General features: G+C 46.5%; 1 protein-coding gene across 2 annotated transcripts in view; it reads left to right on the forward strand.

Annotated features, from left to right (window-relative positions):
• GNAO1 (G protein subunit alpha o1) overlaps positions 1-20,301 on the forward strand; it is a 138,894-nt gene that overhangs the window by 77,714 nt on the left and 40,879 nt on the right. For both annotated transcript variants that reach the window (XM_086847085.1, XM_086847084.1), the window contains exon 4: positions 14,884-15,044. In XM_086847085.1, the coding sequence (XP_086703211.1) occupies positions 14,884-15,044 (161 nt within the window). The remainder of the gene's footprint in view (positions 1-14,883; positions 15,045-20,301) is intronic.

The following is a 20,301-nucleotide window of genomic DNA, read 5'->3' on the forward strand; positions in this document are numbered from 1 at the left end:
GGGAGAGATAGGAAGCTGGCATCGCAGAACTGAATTAAAAAAAAAAACTAAAGGACTAACAAGTACAGGCTGTGGTGTGCCTTGAGAGGGATCAGTGCAGCAGCTCTCCAACACGGGCTAACTGAGGCAGCAGTAATGCGGACCGGGAGCAGCAGAGCCCACAGCTCTCACCCCAGGACCGGCAGAACAGGAGCTGCTGGGAGCCGACCAGTCCAGCTGGTGGGTATTGTATCCACGGGCTTTGAGCTGGGAATGGAGCCTGGTACTTGGGCTCTTTTCCTTGTTTGATTAGCTCCTTTTCCTTTGGCAGCTGAAAAGACACTTGGCAGCACCAGGGCTTCACATCTTGTTGAGTTGAATAGGAGGGAGCAGGGTTTTGGCAGGGACAAAAGAACATACCATTGCTCCATCAATGGCCTCATTGCTGAGTGCTGTGGCTCACAAGGAGCGGCAAGGAGCGAAGGAGAGCTTGCTTCTGGTAAGCAGACAGGGGCTGGAAATGCATTTCCAGCTTGACCTATTACTCTGAAGATACCAGCTCAAAGGCAAGTTGAAAGCTTGACAGTTTTTATCTGTGGAGAAGATATAAGCATGTATTGTCTATCCCTAGCTGAGGGTCTGGAAGCCAGCCTGTGTGTCTGTTGAGCCCAAGTCATTGAGCTAAGCTACCTGAAGCAAAAGGGTGACACAGAAAATGAAGAGGCAGGCAGGTTTTTAGGAGGGGGTTGGAGTGCCCTGACTGCTCAACAGATGCTTATCACTTGGTCATGTTAGGACCAAGGGTAACAGGTGTATTGTTCCTGTTCAGTCCTCTGAAAAACCAAAACACGAGACTTTGCCAGCAAATACTCCAAAGAAGTATAATACAGCCACCCAGCTGCCTATATTTTAGCTCTTATTCTATAAATTTATTATAGTATAAATCAATACTATTTATTAAGACATAATGACAAGACTGTCCATGCAAATGCCATTAACAACCTGAGCAGATGCATTTTTAAAGACATCTAGGTGAGAATTTTTAACAAGCCAATAATAATGTATTTTGCAAAGTCTATTTTCTGTATCATTATGTCCAAGCAATGGGATTTTCAGGAACATTCATCATTCCCTGTTGCTAACAATTTACAGTCAAGCCCAGTGTGAATCAGGTTAGGTCAATACCAAGTACCTTGGAAAATCCCAGCTCCTGTATTAATATTTTGAACTATTTTGACAACCAGTTGTACAGAGAGTACCACACAATTTGTATCATGGTTAAGTGGGGGTGAGTGCCTTGAAAGTGGTCCAAGAGTATTTGCGAGTGAAAACTCAGTGTGATCTGTAGGAATCATTTCATGTAGAAGAGAAGTTCAGACATGTAGGGATGGAAGTTATGGCAGTGGAAGGTGATCAGGAATACAGCAAAGGAGTTTAGGATAGAAAATTATTAAGTGCACAATACTTTCAGTGGTACTTGCAAGAAGGATGAAATGGGGACAAGAAGGTAAAATGGCTGTGGTGGTTTTGATAAAAACATCCAAGTCCCATGCTCTCCCCATTCTTTAATCAAGTCTCTTCCCTACTGGTCCATCCTCAAGCCCCAGGAGTTCCCTGTTGCCCAGGTTTTCCCCTACTGAATGTCCCCTGGGAAGAGGGGGAACAGAATGGCTGGTCAAACTGGTTGTCCTCCACTTTTCCAGCAGCCTGTGCTTCCTGGCCCTGCACTGCATGTACCCAACTGCTCTCCAGGAGTCAGGGAGGGTGACACACCAGCACTGCCCATCAGGAGTGGTGGTGACAGCAGACAGGCCAGCTCTATTTCCCTGCAGGCAGGTTTCCCATGGCAGCCCTTCAGCTCTGGGCAGACCTATAAGGACCAAATTCCAGCCTTGCTTCTCCAGGGAAATTTCAGAGGAATTCCCTGAAGTTAAGCTAAATTTAAAACCATTTCAAGGAGGAGGAGTGAGAAGCAAACCTCATCATCTCAAAACTTGCTCAGACAGAGGCTCTGCTCTGCATACCAAGATGAATAATAAATAGCAGTCATCCATCCATCCATGTGGATGGATTGGCTCTGCCTACAGCACAGGGTGTGAAAAAAAAGTGTGAGGTGAGCATTTTCCTATCAGGTTCCCTCTGGGAACCTCTAGCTCACATGGTATTGATTGAGAGAAGGTACAAAGAAAAAACATTAGTTAAATAAAATGTTTTAACATCAGGCAGGACATCAATGGCTGAGTTGTTCATCATCCCAAAGAGTCTCTGAGGAAAGGAGAGGGAGAGCTTGAGCCCAAGGCTGACTCCAGCCCAGGGCAGAGACCAGCACCACCACGCACTAAATCCCTCCTGGCCACCCCACAGAAATTCCCAGACGCCCTCCTCCTCCTCCCCTTGCTGTGTCAGGAGCCCACTTCAGGCATGGTGGAGCTCTGTGTAGGTTGGGAAGCTGAGGACTTGAGAGCCAGCTCAGAGGAGCTCCTGACCCCAATGCCTGTCATGTTCCCAGGGCATCCGTGCCACCTCCTGAGACGCAGAGGAAAAGCTCTGGCAGCTCACTTGGCATCATGATGCTCAGCTTTTAGGCATTCCCAGGAGACCCGCAGGAGAGGAAAGACAGGAGCAGCGCATCTGCAGGCAGGCGTCTCGGCTGGTGCTGGGGAGCCTCTCCCCTCCCTGTCTGATATCAATCCCATAAATGATCCCAGGGGCATTTGACTGCAGCAGTCACTTAAGGGAAGCTTGCACATTAGATGTACCATGGTGGAGCCCCAGACTTGCCTGCCTGCCCTTATCAAGGGAGGATGGTGTCAGACAGGGGCCATGGGTGTCATGGGTGGGACATGGGGGGCAGAGGCATCTGTGCTTTCCCCATGCCTGATGCTCCAAGTCTGCTATCTGGGCAGTTGGCTCAAAAGGCCATAAGAGCAAAGCCATGCTTGCAGCCATAGTGAAAGAACTGACTACAGCTTGGACTGCGCACAGATATTAACACACCACACAGCTCTGGAAACCTGGGGAAATGGGTGAAAACATGTTTCTTTCCTGGAAGAGCTGGAGGGATGCTCTGGTGCTCTGGCACCTCCCACCTGCCTCATTGCCCTGGGCTGTGGAGGGAGGAGGCAGCTGTGGCAGTGGGAAACTGGGGTGGCCAAAATCAATAGTGAGCTGCAGCCCTGGCTGGGAGCTCCTGGGACCGGGAAAGTCTCTGCCTTGGACAATGGATTATTTTTAACTAGCTCCAATCTTCAAACACTGTAGCTTAAAAAAGGGGGGAAAGAAAAGAATAGCTGATTTGTGCAAGCTCCCCTGCTCCCATTTAGTCTGTGGAAGTGGTGCTCTGCATTTCAATGGGGGCAGGACTGAGCTTCTCATGAGATAAATTGCACCCTGTCCGTTTGCATGCTCTATGCAGCTACTCCTGGTTTGTTCAGCTTCGCTCTTTCCTGGCCCCCCTATGAACACCCCTCCCTCTCTGAAATGCTCCCCAGCAGATTTTTTTTGTTGTTGTTGTCATTTAGCTATTCATTTTCCATAGGCTGCCTTCATTCCCGTGGCCTTTTGCAGCTAGGAGACAAGATGTTGCCTTGGAAACAAAGCCCCTTAGATGTTTGGAGTCTCTGGGATTGCTCTGTCTGCTCCTGAGTACTTTTAGGTTATTTTTATTAACCACACAAAGATGCAGCAGGCTCGTAGCCAAGGCAGAAAGTAGCCCTGGGAGATGGAGGGAAGGCAAGACTCTTACTGGCATCATTCACTCCGCTGGGGATATTTTTTTGTGATGCACCATGGGCTGAACGCCTGCAAGAGAAATGGGATCTCCAGAGAGTGCTGCACAGGCAGGGCTGTTCCTAGGGCTGGGATGGCTGCAGGCAGGCAGAGCCACAGTAGTGCTGGGGAGAGAGGCTTGCCAGGAGAGAAAAAGCCAAAGTAACCAGGAAGGAAAACTGGAGAGAAGTTAGGAATTGCAGAATTTGGATTTCTTGGCGTTTCTCACTTTCCAACTAATTGGCTCTATGCCATGGAGGGACCCACTGTGCACTCTGCTGCCATGATGGACACAGTTACTACAGACTTGGGCTGCTTATTTTAGAAGAAATCAGATTTCTAGACCTATTAGGCAGCTATGAAAATCTCTGCTCCAAGGTTTTATTGGCAATTCTGCTCTGTGCTGCTGGGCGAGTCCAGGGCAGCACAAACAGACCCCAAGCCTGAGCTCTGCTCCCAGCTGGATGGCTGGAGAATGCTGGTTACTTCTGCCCCAAATCTGCAGCAGGAGACTGACCCCTTCTGCAAAGGGACTCTGGGAGGTAATCAAGCTGTACTGTTTTCACATCCCATTATCCACTGGCATCAATGCATGACACTGCCAAATCCCAGTCCCTCCATGGAGGACGTTCTGGAGCAGGCTTTTACTCCTTTTTCTGCAAAGATGTAAAAAAAGAAACAAAACAAAAGCAGATTAAAAGAAGCTCCCTAATCCCCAGATGGTTCTTGAAATATTTCCAATCCAGCCAAAGTATTCCAGAAGAAAAGTGAATATATATTAAATTTTCCAATAAATACTCAGCACAGTATTAAGCTTGTGCCTTGCTACTCATGTCAGCACAGTCCTCTGCTCTGTACAGACACCAAGGGAGGGCTTTCCACTGCAGCAGCTGCAGCACTTGCAGACCCAGGGAGGGTGGCACAAAGAGAGAGGGAGCACAGAGGGGAAGGAAGGAATGCACTGAAATATGATGAACCTGAGATAGAGGATGAGGATGGCAGGGCCACACCCCCAGAGATGAACACCAGCAGGTCACAGTGACAGAGAGCTTTGACCATGGTGTTGAGATGGGGCAACTATTTCGATTCTTGGCTGCAGGCAGGCACTGGTGCCATCCCCACTGTTCTGTGGGGCTTGAGGTGACCTGTAATTGCAGCAAAGGGTTTTAGGGGTGGACCCACCCTCTCTCCTCTATTTGTATCACACAGGCTTACACACAAGGGAGCAAATCCATTGTTTTGTGGCTTTTTCCACCATAGCTGAGCTTCACAGATGCCCAGGCTAGCAAGATGCTCCCAGATTTTCTTATCCCTTCTGGTGCATCCTCACCAGAGCAAGGAAGTCTGCCTCAGCCTCCCAAGTGTCATAAATGCTGGGTGCTTTTTCCCCATTGTTGCTGTTTTTCCTTGTCATTACTACATGATGCCATGGTTACAGAGATGTAGGACTAATCTGGTGACAGCAGTTTATGGGCTTTTTTGGTTTTGATATTCTTTGATGCTATATTTGTGCCAGAAGAATAAATAATAAATACACACAACAGCATCAAAGATTTCTTCCAGCCCCTCAGCCTATTTCTGCCTACCCTTGTTAAGCTGTTAGAAAGGTAGTTCTCTGCCAGCAGTTATTTTGTGAACTATCCTGTCATCTAATGATGCACCTGAGGTCCCACTTATCCTTTTTCTCTGAAAAGAGAAGTTATTAAAAATAAAGTTCGTCTTAATATCCCTGAGGACAGCTTCCCCTGGAACAGCAATGCTCACACTCAACCCAACATGTCCCTTCCCCTCCCTCTTCTTTCCCTCTTCTTCTCTTACCCTCCCCCTATCAAAGGGTTGGGGAACTTTCTTGATGCTCTTGTGAGGAAAATATAGGACATTTTTTCTCTGCAGCAACCTGAAACAATGTGTGAGCAAATCTGTTAGTGTGTGATGTGCCTCAGCTCCAGTAAGGAGGAACTTGCTGGAGGTTAGTCTCTGTAATCCCTGCTGATCAAAGAAAGAACTCCTCCAAGCCTGTTACAAGCACCCATGTCTTGGTTTTGCTGGAAATACAGCAGTACAGGGGAGATTTAACTAAAAATTTGTCTTTCATCTGTTCTGAACTCTGGTGCTCCTTTTAAGCAGCTACAGACTCCTCAACCAGTCACTGCTCCACCTCAGCCCCATCAGATGCAGCTTCCACTCACAGCAGAAGCTCATCCAAATGCTCCCCTACCTCTACCTCTGGTCCTTCCTGCAAAGAAGCACTCACAGTCACCTGGAAATTAAGAGGGAGAGAAGCTAAACAAAGATTATAGTAGTAAAAAGTCACAGGCAAAATTTTGCTAACCAGTCACTCAGTGAATTACATCTTGTTTCAGCCTATCCCCTTCACAATGTTAATATCATAGAATCCTAGAATGGTTTCAGTTGGAAGGGACATTATCATGTTATTGCAACCTCCCTGCTATGGGCAGGGACACCTCCCACTAGATGATGTTGCCTAAAGCCCCAAGCAGCCTGCCTTGAACACTTTCAAGGATGGGGCATCCATAGCTTCTCTGGGAAATCTTCCTAATTTCTAATGTAAACCTGCCATGTGTCAGTGTGAAGTCCTTCTCCCTTGTCTGGGGTCAGCCTGCATCTCCATCACTGGTTGTGTTGCAGCCAGAGACTAAAAAGCAGGAAGTTCCCACACCAGCAGAGGCAAAGACAGGCAGCACATGCTTTACTCAGGACCTCACTTGGATATTTGCTTTGGGAACTGCTGCAAACCCCTTCATTGCAAGGAAAACTCAGCAGTGATCGTCTTGTAGGACATCTGGTGAAAGAGCACAGAACCAAAACCCAGAAAATTTAAGGTGATGACAATTGAAATTAAAACAAAAATTAAGCTGTGAATGAAGGGCTCCTGCTGAGAAAATTCTTGTTGTACTTATTAATAGACCTGGACAGAAATGCTTGATGAAATGGCTAAAAATAATCTGAAATAAACCAAAAGCATTTGTAAAATCTGGTCAAAATCTACGAATCTGGTTAAAATGTACAACTCCAGTCAAAATCTTCGTGTAGTTATGGACGAGAGGAAATCATGTGAGAATTTTTCAAGAGGATTTTGCATTCCTGAAAGGATAAAGTAATTTGTTTTCATTTTTCCATTTCATTCAAACCTAAAATTTTTGTTTGGAATTTGACATACTTCTAAAAAATAATACTCAGCACCTAAATGACTCAAAATATTTTGATAGGACTTAAGGCAAGAGCTTCGGCTGGATGTGAAATTAAATTTTTCAAAGGATTTTGGGTTCGCAGGAAAATCCATGTTTCATTGCAGCTGATTTTTTACACTACCTAGTTTTTCAGTTCTGCTGCCAAGTGGAAGAATCATTATTCTTTGGCTGCTGTGATGCCTAGTGTCACATCAGCAATGCAAGAAATAATTTTGAGACCACTCACATCAGGCACAAAGCTTGAGTATGCACAGCAAAGCCACTGACTGCTCTGTCAGTGGAAGGCAGTACAAAATCCCTACCCAGATATCACAGTTGTGGATTACAGAAGAAATTGTGGGTTATGAGAAGAAGCAACAGGAAGATGAAATTTAACAGGGTTGGGGCAAAGGGAGGGATTTTCTCTCTTGCTGTTTTCCTTTAGGTATAAATCTTCAATAGAGATCACCAAGTAAAAAAAGGACCATAAAATGAAACAGTGCTCTTTCTGGTTGAAACACCATCTCTTTCTTCAGGGACAGAAGAATGTAACTCACAGGCTTAGTCCTTCATCACAGAGGCACTGATAAATCTGTGAAATTAATTGTGGAGTGGAGATTAGCACCCACCGTTCAGGATCAAGCTCTGAGCATTCAACTAATTACTGGGTTCCAGCACTGCACGACTTCCCAGCAGGAAGACACTGCCCTATAAACCATCATACACAAGTGGCATTTAGCCAGAGGTGTTAAAAAGAATCTCTCTCCTGGGAATGCACCCACCACAGGAGCTGGCTGGTCTCCCTTTCTGTTCCAAAGACAAAGTCTGTTTTCCCCCTTTGGTGGGAAAGCTTGGAATGAAACTGTGTCCCCTCTGCCCTGCTGCCCTTAACACAATCCCCTAGAGGGATGTTGGTGTGGAAAATCTTAAAGACATTTGAAGAGTGGAAGACATACATGCTAAACCCACCAGGAATTCCCAAACCCGGAGTGGGTTCGCAGAGAATCACCACCACTCCCACTCTGTTCATCCTCAGCCCTCTGTGTTGCAATGAATGGAAAATAGCCATTTATTTTAGAAATGCCAGGAGCCAGTGCAGCTCCCCCACCTGTGTTCTCACTGTGGCATCTCAGGCATTTCCCTGCCGTTTACTGCAGCACAAATACTCCACTGCTGTTACATTTTATGGACTTCTATCCAGAAGAGGATATTAGGGAGAGGAGAAGGGCAGTAAGCTGCAAGGATTTTGCTCTCTCATCTTTACGTGTTTTCAGCTTGCTCCTCAGCACTGCGGCAGAGCACTTCCCTGCGGAGCATGAAGCCATGCGGCTAATGTCCCCCATCTGTGACTCTCTCTCTCATCCCCTCCCTGGTGGGCAGTGCTGTCTGTGCCTGCATGGCCTGAAAGTCCTCAGTGAGGGATGATGTTTGGGCTTTCAGGTCCTGTACCCAGCCCCTTTGCTCAGTGCTTGTAGGGCAGAGGACCCATTAAAGCATCCTGTTCTCAGAGCGATGCTGGTGGAGCATGCAGCGGCTCTTGGTCTCTTGGGGATGCCCTCTTCTTGAAGCAGAGGGGACTGTGATGGGCAGAATGCTATTTTCTCTCCTGCTTTTGCAGCTAGTGGGTCAGGACCTATTTTGAGACCATTTAACACATGGTTTCTGGCTTTCCTATCCTTGCTTGGAAAAATTAGGTCAGCTACCCACCCCATTTGTATTGCCCAGCTCTGGAGCTTCTCTGAGCTCCTCAAGAAGAGGGGAGGACCCTGCATTTCCTAGAAAAAAGCAAATTCAGGAAATACAGAGTCCTTGCAGGTTGAGTTCTGTGTTGTTGGGTCACAGGTTTTTCCCCCAATAGTGAATGAACCACTATTTTCTACAGGATGTGGAGCTATAGGAATTCTTACAAAGGCCATAGCTGGCAGCCCAAGAACTTAGTCTAGTCCATGCATTATCCAGTCTCTGGATTGCCAGATCAGTCCAAGCAAAGGTGTCGCAGCAGGGGAAAAGAGGGTTATACCCACATAAGGGCTGATAAATTTTATTTGATCAACTGTAGTATCATACAGAATGGGAATGAAGGTAGTACTGAACACAGAGCAGTTGGCTGCTGCAAGGAACATAATAATCTGTAATATCAGTCCTGCTCAATGTCTCTCCAAACAGGAAGTAGCAGACAGAAAAAAAAGCCAGCTATAACAAGGTTTCAGGCTAGAGATCCTAGACCTCTTCCCAGACACACAGAACTGTTTGGCCAAGATAGTCAGAGGTGATGGTGCCATCTTGGCTCCAGAAGGATATGAAAACCAGGGCTGCACTAATTGCCAGCCGGACAGCACAAGCTCGCGAGAAGATCTGGATGTCACCGTGGCTGTCGGGTTATGTTTTCTGTACAGAAGAGTCTGTCTGCTCCCAGACAGACGGCAGCCCTTCGGCATTGTATCCAAGCCAGCCAACCTTTTTGTGAGAGCTTTACATGAGGGTAGATGGCTACTGTGGCTCTGTGGAAAGCCAGCCGTCTCTAACTTAACTTTTTAAGCTCAGCTTTGTTGTGTGATGCAAACTGCTAGAGAGCACTACACTGAGTTTTTGTGTAAACCCCTTTCCCAGACCACTGAGATCTGTGTCCAGAGCTTTGCATTTCCACCTCCAGCTAACAAGAGTGAAGAGGGGAAGTTTGGGTGTCCACCTCAAGGTAATCTCCAAAGGGATAGATATTAATAAGCCACTGGAGAGATTTTTACCTGTTCAGTGCCTTCCAGGATCTCTCAGCAAGCCAAATGCCAAGCCGAGGTGGGAGGCCTCAATTACATGTTCTGAGGGTAGATGAAAGGGTGCAGGAGGAAAGTTGTCTCTCCCATAGTGCACAGCAGCTGCTTAATGCCAGACAGACTTCCACAGATCAAGAGGTCAGCTCTGAAACACAGATGTGTGAGAGGGAGAGTGAGGGGGAGAGTCATACATGTAGCTGTTTATTCGGTGTCTAGAAAAACTTCTATGGACTTGGAGCTGGGCCCTGGATGTCTCTGGAAAAGGCACATTCACCAGCCATACTTTGTTTCCAGGATTTATTCAGGCTGAAATGCTGTGAAAATCACTGGCTTTTGCTGCAATGCATCCCCCAAAATTTCTTTGGCTGGGAAGTGGGGTCCATATTTCTGAGACACTCTGTAAGAAGAAGCAGGAGGTTTTCAGTTTATGAGACACGTTCTGCTGTGAAGTTACAGGACATCATTTCTCACTGGAGTAGCAGAGGCACACACTGCTGTGCCCTGAGATCACAATCTGGGTCCCCCGCAGGGCTCCCTTGCAAGGATGTCCTTTTTGGATGCTGGATGGTCTCAAGACATTAGTTTGATTACCCCCAGGTTCATGATGGCCACTACTATTTTAACAAGATTGCTTGCTGATGGCTGGTACTGTGCTGATTTGCCTCATACCACCAGCCAAATTGCAGTGCTTATCTTTTCCCCCAGTGCATGGATTTTCTGAAATGTTCTGAGAAGCAGCTCCTAGTACAACTAGCCACCAGAGGAAATTGCCCCGGGGTTAACCTTTGAGATAGGCTAAGTGACAAGTATCATTAATCAGAGTAAATAACAGCAAAAAAAATTGATATTTACTGGGATTTAGTTCACCAAAAGGAAAGGACAGTACAGTGTGGCATACCAGCTGATACCTTCAGTGGCTGTAACACAGCACAGCTCTTACAGGGTTTAGCAGATTTGTACCACACAGCTTCACACAAGGTTTTGCCTCTCCCTTAAATTTCCCCTTCCAGAAAACTATTCCTTTTTTGGGGAGGAGTGGGGGGAGTCTCCTAGTCAGTGTCCAGGCAACTTCAAAGGATCAGAGCCAGGGTTTGCCCTGGGATACTCAGAGATGGGGACCTGGGTCCTACTCCAGTGTGACTCTGCAGCAGCCAGGGCAGCAGAGCAGCTTTGCTGGTACCTTCATTGTGCAGCTCTGCTGGTATCTTCGTGGGCACCAGTCATGGGTGGTGGTGAGGAACAAGTAATTAGGGCTGAACTGTATCGGTATGATGGAAAATAACTTGCTTGCAGAGACAAACGCAGCTGCCAGTAGTGTCAGACTGCAGGGAAGGGCCCCTCTCCCTTCCAGCCAGGTAACACATTAATTGGGCTGTGTGGCTGTTGCAAGTGAAGTCACAAGTTTGTATGCTGAGCACAGGCTGTGAGCCTGGTGACAGTGACATATGGGAGACAATTAAATAACTGCAGTCATGTCCAGGTTAGGGAGAGAGCAGATCCCTTTCTGAGCTGGATTTATACCAAAAGTGTGGTGCACAGGTAGGCAACCTGGGGTTAGGAATGACACATGCCAAGTTCCCGCTGTGTTTACAAGCTTCTTGTTCACATCTGCCTATGGGTTTCAGGCACTGCTCTGGCCTTACAGAGCCCTCTCCATTCCCCAACCAAAGTGTAGGTTTGTTCTTCAGCAGAGTTTTTGGTCTCTTGGCCTGATATCTAAAGCCCGGATGTACAATTTCACCTTACCATGGTCTCTAAGCTCAGCTGTCTCCCCAGGCCATGCCCAGCCAGCTTTAATTCTCCTGCTGTAGGTGGATGCAATCAGCATTCAGGAATGACACAAAGTGACAAATCCCACTCTCCATAATGAACAGCCCAAAGGCATTCAGCTCAGGTGTTAGGGTTTCACCTGCTATGGGAAATGCAAGCCATTGGAGTGGCAGCAGGAGGTGTGGGAGTGCTGCAGAGATAGGCTAGGATGCTCATGCTGGATAAGAACCAGCATGAAGGAGACCAGCCTGACCTCCTATCCTCCTCCCAGATGTCTCGTTCCGAGGAGACGGGAGACAGAGCAGCTGGGAAAGGCAGAGGCAGCAGTGGTGGAATGAGCCCTGCACCATTTTGTAGCTCCTTCCAGCAATCCCAGGGGCCAAGCACTGCCTATTTTTAGCTCCCGAGGTAGCTGAAATACCACCGTGATGTTCATTAACGACAGCCCTGTCGGATGGGAACTGCAAGGCAGGGGAGTGGGGAGGCTGTTGGCCTGTTTTGTTTTGCTTTATTTAATTGCTGGCTGAAGTACAGAGGCAGAGCCTGGCGGGAGGCTCGACTCCTCTCACCTCGGGAAAAGCAGGAGCAGCAGACCCGGGGGAGGCAGGCAGGGAAAAGTCAATCAGGCAGTATTTAAAAATCTACCTGCTGGGCCCAGGGGGAGTTGGAGATTTTAATGTCATTCCCAGCTTGAGACACAGCCTGGAGAGTGAGAAAAGAAAGGGGTATCTTCTCTTCTTGGATCCTTAATTGCTCGTTAAATCATCTAACAAATGCCTGAACTCCTCGATGGCCCCATGCTCCTTGACAGAGGGACTTCAGCCTTGGTAGGGGGAAGGGGCATCTTTAAAAGTACTCATTTCACCTGCCTTTTCTGGATCTGTAAAACCAAGAGTTCAGTGGTTCACTCTGCAAAATAAAACTAAGTCTGGAATATTTTTATTACTGTTCAGCAGGAGCATTAAACTTTCCTTCACGTTCTTCCCATTTCAGCCTGCTCTCAGTCTGCCCTGCAGGCAGGTCTCCATGCTGTGGGAGGACAGCCTCTCCTGTCCCCAAAAGGGACCTCCAGTGACTGCAGAGGAGCACATACCAAAATAATCCCCTGCCCTATGTGCTCAGCCCCACTTCTGACCCAACAGGCCCACAGATAACTACAGCCAGAAATGTCTGTGCCTGGTCACTCCCATTCTGCCTCGGCATTGCTGTTCATCTCTGTCTTCTGCTCAAAAACCCCCTATGCTGGATCTTACTCATGGGGAACTGCCACAAATCTCAGCAGCTGAAAAGGTGATGCAGCTATTTCCCAGCACAGAAAATATGACTGTGCCCTTCCCTCCGATATTTTGCAAAAAGCAGCCTGCAGTTAAATCCACAAAACTCAGAAGAAGCCCAGACCATGCCCATGACAGCTGGAGAGCTTCAAATGTGCTTTGCCATTGCAGACAGATGGGCAGATCTGTGACTTACACCTGTAACCCCATCCAGCAGTCAAGATAACATAGACATTCTTCTACCTGACTGGAAGCATGGATGCTTTTCCCGCATCACCCATGCACAAATAATGGCGCCAAGGCAGACCGCAGCCATTAGCAGGTTTTATGTCATTTAGAGTCTGTGAAAAGAGCAAAATTGCAGCTCCAGCAGGGCAGGCAAACCATACGGATGATTTATGAATATTCACTCAGCTCACAAAGCACTCCGGGGCAGAAAACAAGCTTTTGAAATTAACTGAACTCTTCAAGGTTCTTCGTTTGTCTTGGCTTTGAGGTGTGAGTCACCAATACTTTTCTCTCCAAAATGAGCATAGTGTACAGAGGGCTGGGAGGATTCCTGGGCACTAAAATATGAAGTTAAGTGCTCTGTGAGAAAGATTTTATGTTCATAAAGCCTTCAAAGCATAGAGTCCACCCCATTAAGTTTTATGGGATACAGTACTGAGACATACAGTACTGAGACTTCTTCAGCCCATAAAGGCTAGATCTTCAGGGCATCTGAGGCTTTTTCATTGAGCACTGAAATCTCCAGCAGCTTCAGTCTCCAGTGCTTTCAGTTTGGTGCCCTGAAATTTTTCCACAGTTTCAGAGTTCAACAAAGACGCTACAGAGTTTTTATCCTGACCATGCAGATCCTGTCATACACTTGCCATTCCCATCCATACAATGAGATTATTGTGGTGCTCCTCAATGATGGCACTTCTAATTGTAGCCAGCAAAGCATGGGCAGAGCCTGCAATCCCCTCTCAAGATTTATGTTTCTGGTCTGCACTAGCTGGCTTAGATCAAACACCCTGGAAGGCAAAGATTTCTACCTGCATTTGGCCAAGACTGGGTTCAGTCTGGCAGACAAGAGATCGGGTAGTAAAACAAGAAGGTTGTCTTCACAAGTTTGCTGCACAGACAGAAGGAACAAGAGCTCCTGTTTTCCAATTAATTGTAGCAAAAATTATTTGGTTTGTTTCAGCTAGTAGAAATATGAGACATTTTCAAAGCAATGAAAGAAAAACTCAGCAGATTACTCAACATCCCAAGGGTTTCAGGAGTCTGTGGGTGCTGTGGGTCATTTACTTCTTGCAAAGCAAGCAAAGGGGGTCATGAATTTGAGTGTCCTGCTTCACAAACAAGTGAAGCATCAGCCACTGTGGACTATTACAGGGGGGCTGAACTCAGTTATTCCAAGGCTGTCTAGACGTTCCCATCCTAAATCTGAGACATCTTCCGGACCCAAACTGTGTCAGAGCACTATCCTCCTGGAAAAGCTGCTGTCCCAGTGAATCTCATTTTTCTCACCAAAAAAGACTCCATCTGAAAATGGCCAGCTGGGCCTGCCCTCACTGCCATGCTCCATAACTGTGGGAGATTCCTCTCCCTCTGAGTCACACAGCACCACAGCCAGCCAAGGTGGTCTGCATTAACATGAATTAGCCTTCATAGCAGGGGCTCATAGCAAAGAACAAGAATTCAGGAAAAGCAATAAACCAGCATCTGGAAAAAATTGTTTCTGGAGTCTTTCTGCTGTTCTTTCTGATACAAAGCCCCCACTTCAGCAGGGTTCCACATTCAGTTAAAGCAGGCACTGTTGCTAACAATTTTAAATATCCTTGTACATGTATGAATTTCTGTTCCTATGAAATTCCACACATGTGCAGTGCAGACTGCTTTGTCTGTTGAATAGAAATACTTGCTTATATGAGGTGGATTGTACAAACAATCTTTTTCCTTGTGATTTCCTTCCTCTATCCTCCTTTTGCCCTTTCAGCTAGATCACACAGTGTAGATGCTAAAGCCCTATCCCAAGAAACACAGCCTTTTTACTCCTGATGGTTTGGTGAGCTGTTTCTGAAATCTCTGGCTCCAAATTCTGCCTTGAGCATCTATGTGACCTCTTGTTTCTTTCCTCTGCAGGCTGATGCCAAGATGGTCTGTGATGTCGTAAGTCGGATGGAGGACACAGAGCCCTTCTCTCCAGAGCTGCTGTCAGCTATGATGAGGCTCTGGGCAGACTCTGGGATCCAAGAATGCTTCAACCGGTCCCGGGAATATCAACTTAACGACTCAGCCCAATAGTGAGTAGCCCTCTTTCATGTTTAGAAGCTGCATTTGGATTTGTTAAAGTTTTAGCTGGAGTGAATGACCTCATGGCAGTGGAACTGAACATGTCTCTGCTTACAGTCTGGGATGTGTGTTGTGTCATGGGGTGCTGCACAGCCCAAAGGATCAGGTAGGACAGTCATGTCCCCTCTTGGCCAGTCTGGGGTCAGGTCTGTGACCCCAAGGCCAGGTTCCCAAATTGCTCCCTAATGTCTCTGGGTAGGTTTTTGGCAAACATGGATCTAGCGAATATAGGCAGATCAACCTGTGGGCACAGCAGATGGCTCCTTTGTCTATCTGATGGAAAGTAGAAGGGTGTGATCACCTGCTTTGTACAGCAGTACAGCTCTTGGCTTTGCTTTTCTTTCCTCTGTTTGCTTTTCTTTCCCACTGTACTTCCATAGTTGTATGATGTATTGATGGGCCAGCTGGGTTACAGCCAAGGGTAAGGGATGTCTTTACCTTTCCAGGGCCATTGAGTTCCTCTTGTAATACAGTCAGTGGCTTCTCTACAATTACAGACCACATCCAGATGTCATTCACTGGTGACTGTCTGAATCCATGGCTTTGGTTCATACTGTCATAAGGACTGGACATCTGCCCATAAATGGCTGCTGTGGCTCTGAAGAGACGTTCCATGTCTCCCCAGTTTCAGTTCAGACCCATTTGTAATGATAATGGATCCAATTAATTTGCTTCCACCTAGTCCAGAAGACTAAAGGTTTTCATCCCATAATTTCAATCACAGCATCTGTTGCAATCAGGCAAAATTCCCCTGGCCCTGGATTGTGTCTTGGGCAAGAGTCAGCCAAAAGTGGTTAAGTACAAACATAAGGAACAGGCAGCAGAGAGCATTGGTTTCCTCAGTTGTACTCTTGGACCTCTTGGTAGTCAGGGAAATAGAGGCTTCCCAATGGTGTCGGGCAATGCTATGTCCATGCTTTTGGCTGTACCTATATCCCAAATCAAGTTCACCAGCTGTTTCATGCACTTCTGGAGTTGTTATTGCATGTTTGGATTGTTTGGCATCTCTGCTTGGGGTGTTCCTGGTTATCTACCAAAACACAGCCTAGGCAGTGGTGTGGCTGCTGGTTTTGTTCTGTGTGGTGGGGCTGGTGCTCACAGCTGCACCAGCTGCTCCCATCCAAGCTGGCAGGGCAGCTGGGGAGTGCAGCTCTTGAGGGGCTGCAGCAGAAGGCAAGTGATGACACATCATTTGGCATTGATGGAAAACTGAATGGGAAACCTGCATATCAGTGCTTGGTGACACAGCATCCTACCCAACCATGATCACACCTCAGAGATGATCCTGGCATTCTGCTGCCTTTTAATCAGTACTAGGTGGTTTAATCTATATTTCATTGCCTGTAATAGCAAAATCAGCTTTCTCTTGCCATCAGCTTTTTTCTTTTTCTTTTTTCTTTTCCCCATAAAATGAGGGTATGGTAGCATAAACATACCTTTAGAGAAATAAATTATCTAAAATGCCAGTCCTAATTGCACTACAACCTTGTGGAAAAATCTTCAATTGTTTTAGAGCCAATTACCTTGAGGAAAGTATTTTGATTTTCCTTCCATGCAAGATAGCAGTTGAAAATAATAAGTAGAGCCTTCCCAATATGACCAGCTGCTGGGCAATTCATCAGCAAGAGCTCTGAAACCACAAGCAGTTTCTAGACATCAACTGAAGAGGCTGTGCTGTAGTATTCACAGCAATTTCAATCTGGGGCTGCAGCCCAGCCAAATGAATTCTGGTGTCTCTGACAAAATCTCTTGCATCCAGATGAGGATGGATCACCCTCCTTGCCAGGGGAGTGCTGTGCTGCCTCTCTCCTTATCTGCACTGTGAGTTGTGCTGTGGCTGGACACCTTTTTTCTCTGGATTAGGTTGGATGAGGAAGCTGGAGAGAGCAAAGTCCTTCTCATTTACAGCCCTGCTGGTGTTTAGGAGCCTCTGGTGGTTCCACCCCTGGGACCAGAGATGCTTTCACATGGCAGAGCACCATCACAACGTCCTGCTACACTGCTAGGCCCTGGTGCCATCAGGAGATGGTGGTGCAAGTGAGAGCTCAGTTGGCACTTACTCAAGCCCAGTGGACTCTCAGTGAAAAGAGGCATATATTTTATTGAATTCTTCAATGCTTTGGGGTTGTTTACTTTTGCATGAGTGGAAGATTTGAGACAGTTTTATATTTTTTCCCACCCTAGCAAAAGGCTTGTCTTTATTGACACTGATACTCGATTTGAAACACTAACAACTACAAAATGTGTTTTCATTAGGGCTGAGAAAAATAAATTCTAGACAAGAACAGAATTATAAGATCTGCAAAGTCTGAAAAACACTGACAGGGAGTGAGATGCACGAGCATTTCAATTCAGGCTTCTCTTGGTGTTAAGCTGTAAGAATTGGCATTTTGCTGGCAGGAGGGAAGTTCCCTGCAGGAGTTGGTGATTGTGCTGCATGGCTACTCAGCACATGCCACAAAGCCTGAAGGCACCAAGTGACCAGGTCATGGCCAGCACAGGTTGAGACCTTCAGGAGTGCTCCTGGCACTTCCCTTCACCCCAGAGACCACCCACCAAATGCCCTGAGTGCTTTTCAGAACCTCCCCCTGCTGCTTGACTATTTCTAAGGAACCACCACCTGGGCTTCTCTGAGTCAGTGCTGCTGTTGTCCTTAATTGTTCTTCCAGTGCTTTACCTTGAGGTTTTTTTAATGGCTGGAACAACAGGCCTTCTGTTGCAGCCCCTGGGAGACCAAGTCACAGGCTAACCAACAGCCTGCAAGGGTTGGCAGCATGGCTCTTACCAGTCTGTCATCAAATTCACTGAAAATAAGTTTAATCTTTTGTGTTAGACTAAACAAGAAGTATTAGCTCCCTTCTGGAGCCAGATGGGCCAGAGCACATGGCTTTCTAGCCTCTGATACATGCAGACAGTATGGATTTCCTGCAAAGCTTTGTTTCTTTTGGGCTCTAAGCAAGGATTTGGTCCTTAGCAAGGATTTCATAGCTACTGCAAAGGAGCAAAAACAGAACTTTTGCAAAGAAAAAAACATGATCAAGGAAGAGGGAAGGTTCTGTAATGGACCCCCTGTGTCTTGGACTGCAAAAAGCAAAACCATAAGGAAGGCAAGACAAGGGAAGAGAGTAAGATGTAGCAATTGGTTTCATCTTTTTTTGTTACTGCATTTTTTCGTAGTTCCCTAAGGCAAATTTACGGGTGGCTTGCGTTCCACATTCCTAATATCTTGATTATGTTTTTATTCCTACTTAGTCTCGTCTTCCTTTCTTGTCTCCATGCCTAGGAGCTAAATCTACCTCTGATCATCAAAGAGTCTGGGCAATGCCGATGTCTTTTTCTTCTCCAGCCAGTTTCTGTCTGTGGAAGCACATCTGTGACCCACATTTTGCTTTCAAAATCAGCAAAATAGAGTTTTCCAGCTGGTTTCCTTAATCTCCTACTTTTGTTCAGATTTTAAAACTGTCTTGTGTTTCCTAGCCTCGAGTTCATAACTAGACTGGTCAGTGGAGTGCAGCACACAGGGCAAGTCTGATCTTAACCACCCAGGGATGGGGACCTGCTTTGAACAGTCTCCAAACTTGAGGGGGAAATGGAGCAGACAGAGCATCCACACGAGCGCTGATTTTCCGTGTGCATATCCAAACAGGAACAGGCCCTGCAAGATGTGTAGGCAGAGACAGTTTGCAAGTACACAGACACAAAAAAGCCAGAACCTCTCTCAAGTTCTTCTCCTCCTGCTTCCAAGTACTTTGAAAGATCATTTGATAATGCCAGGGCTGTGAAACTACCGTGAAAATGTAAAATATTTTAGGCCTGCATTCAACCCATCCATCTTCACACATATCAGAGGTGTCAGGGCTAGGAAGCTTGTTGCCTTTGGCTCCCTCCATCAGGAGCCAAGGGAGGGAGAGGTGCCTCTGAAGAGGGATACAGACCTCACTGCTCAGTGGAGAAAGAGAGATGCAATTGTGTTTGTTGCTCTACCACAGCTAACCACGGCACTGACATCTCAAGTCTGTGCCAAGTACCAAGCCCAAACTGGACAATATTTTGGTTGTTCCATCTTCAAGAACTGGTCTGGCAGTGCCTTACAGAAAAACGGCACCAGACTCAGAATAAAATACTGCAGTGCCTTCCTTCTCACCCCATCTTGTGTGGGACTGTTTTCTGATCTATTTTCCTTGCAAAAGAATTGTCTTTGCACGATGCTATCACCTTCCCTACCGATACTTACTGCATCCCACGTGCCAACACACACTTTGCATCAAAAAGGCAGTTAAGAAAGTAGAGCCAGATGTTGTTGTGATGTGGTGAATGGCTTCCAGATTGAGCCCTGACAAGGCAGCATTGGAACAGACTGCCCAGAGAGGCTGTAAAATCTCCATCTTTGGAAGTGCTCAGCACTGAGCCACCTGAGCTAACTTTCAAACTGAATTGAACTTTGAAGTTGGTCCTGCTTTGGACAGGGGGATGGGCCAGATGAACTCCAGAGGTCCAGCCCACACTGGCAGTCTTGGATTTGGTTTTTTTTCCCTTCGCTCTTTCTCTGATAACACTGGGTGTAAAAGAGACAAAGGGTCTTCGAGGTTTGCTGCAGTTTCCTGTGTCTAGTCATGCAGGACCATGAAGCTCTATGATAATGTCCACGTCCCACAAGTCCTATGGTCTAAACATTTACTTTGCTGGCTTCACCAGCAAGGCAAACATTTAAACCATGGGACTTGTGGGACTTGGTCATTATGCATGACTGTCAGGAGATGATCCATTTTAATGAGCTGCAATTGTTTCTGGCACACTCAGACTGAAGAAAGAAAAATTATAGGTCAAGGTTTTGCATTAATATTCCCATCAGGTGTGTAGATTCCATTTTCTCATCACAGCTTTTGCATTAGAATATGGTTTTCTGCACACCCATCTTACTCGTGCCTGTCACTTGCGCTCCCTTGCATTTAATTGGAGGCAGTAGCAGCATAAATGGAACAATCCAATTAATTGGGATGACTTGCATTGCACTGTTTATTGAACAATCCACCTTTGTGTCTTGAAGCCAAATAAAGCAGAAAGGAAAAATACATCACAAGTGTAGAGGTAGGTACATTTGTCTGAATTTATGGTTTAATTTACCCCAGTAAGTAAATATGCCCACCAGCTCTGAATAATCAAGTTCTCCCTACAACAAGAAAAACAAAACAGTCCATAAAGGCCAAA

This window comes from Cyanistes caeruleus, chromosome 12, assembly GCF_971803275.1.
Source record: "Cyanistes caeruleus chromosome 12, bCyaCae1.hap1.1, whole genome shotgun sequence".
NCBI classification, from domain to species: domain Eukaryota; kingdom Metazoa; phylum Chordata; class Aves; order Passeriformes; family Paridae; genus Cyanistes; species Cyanistes caeruleus.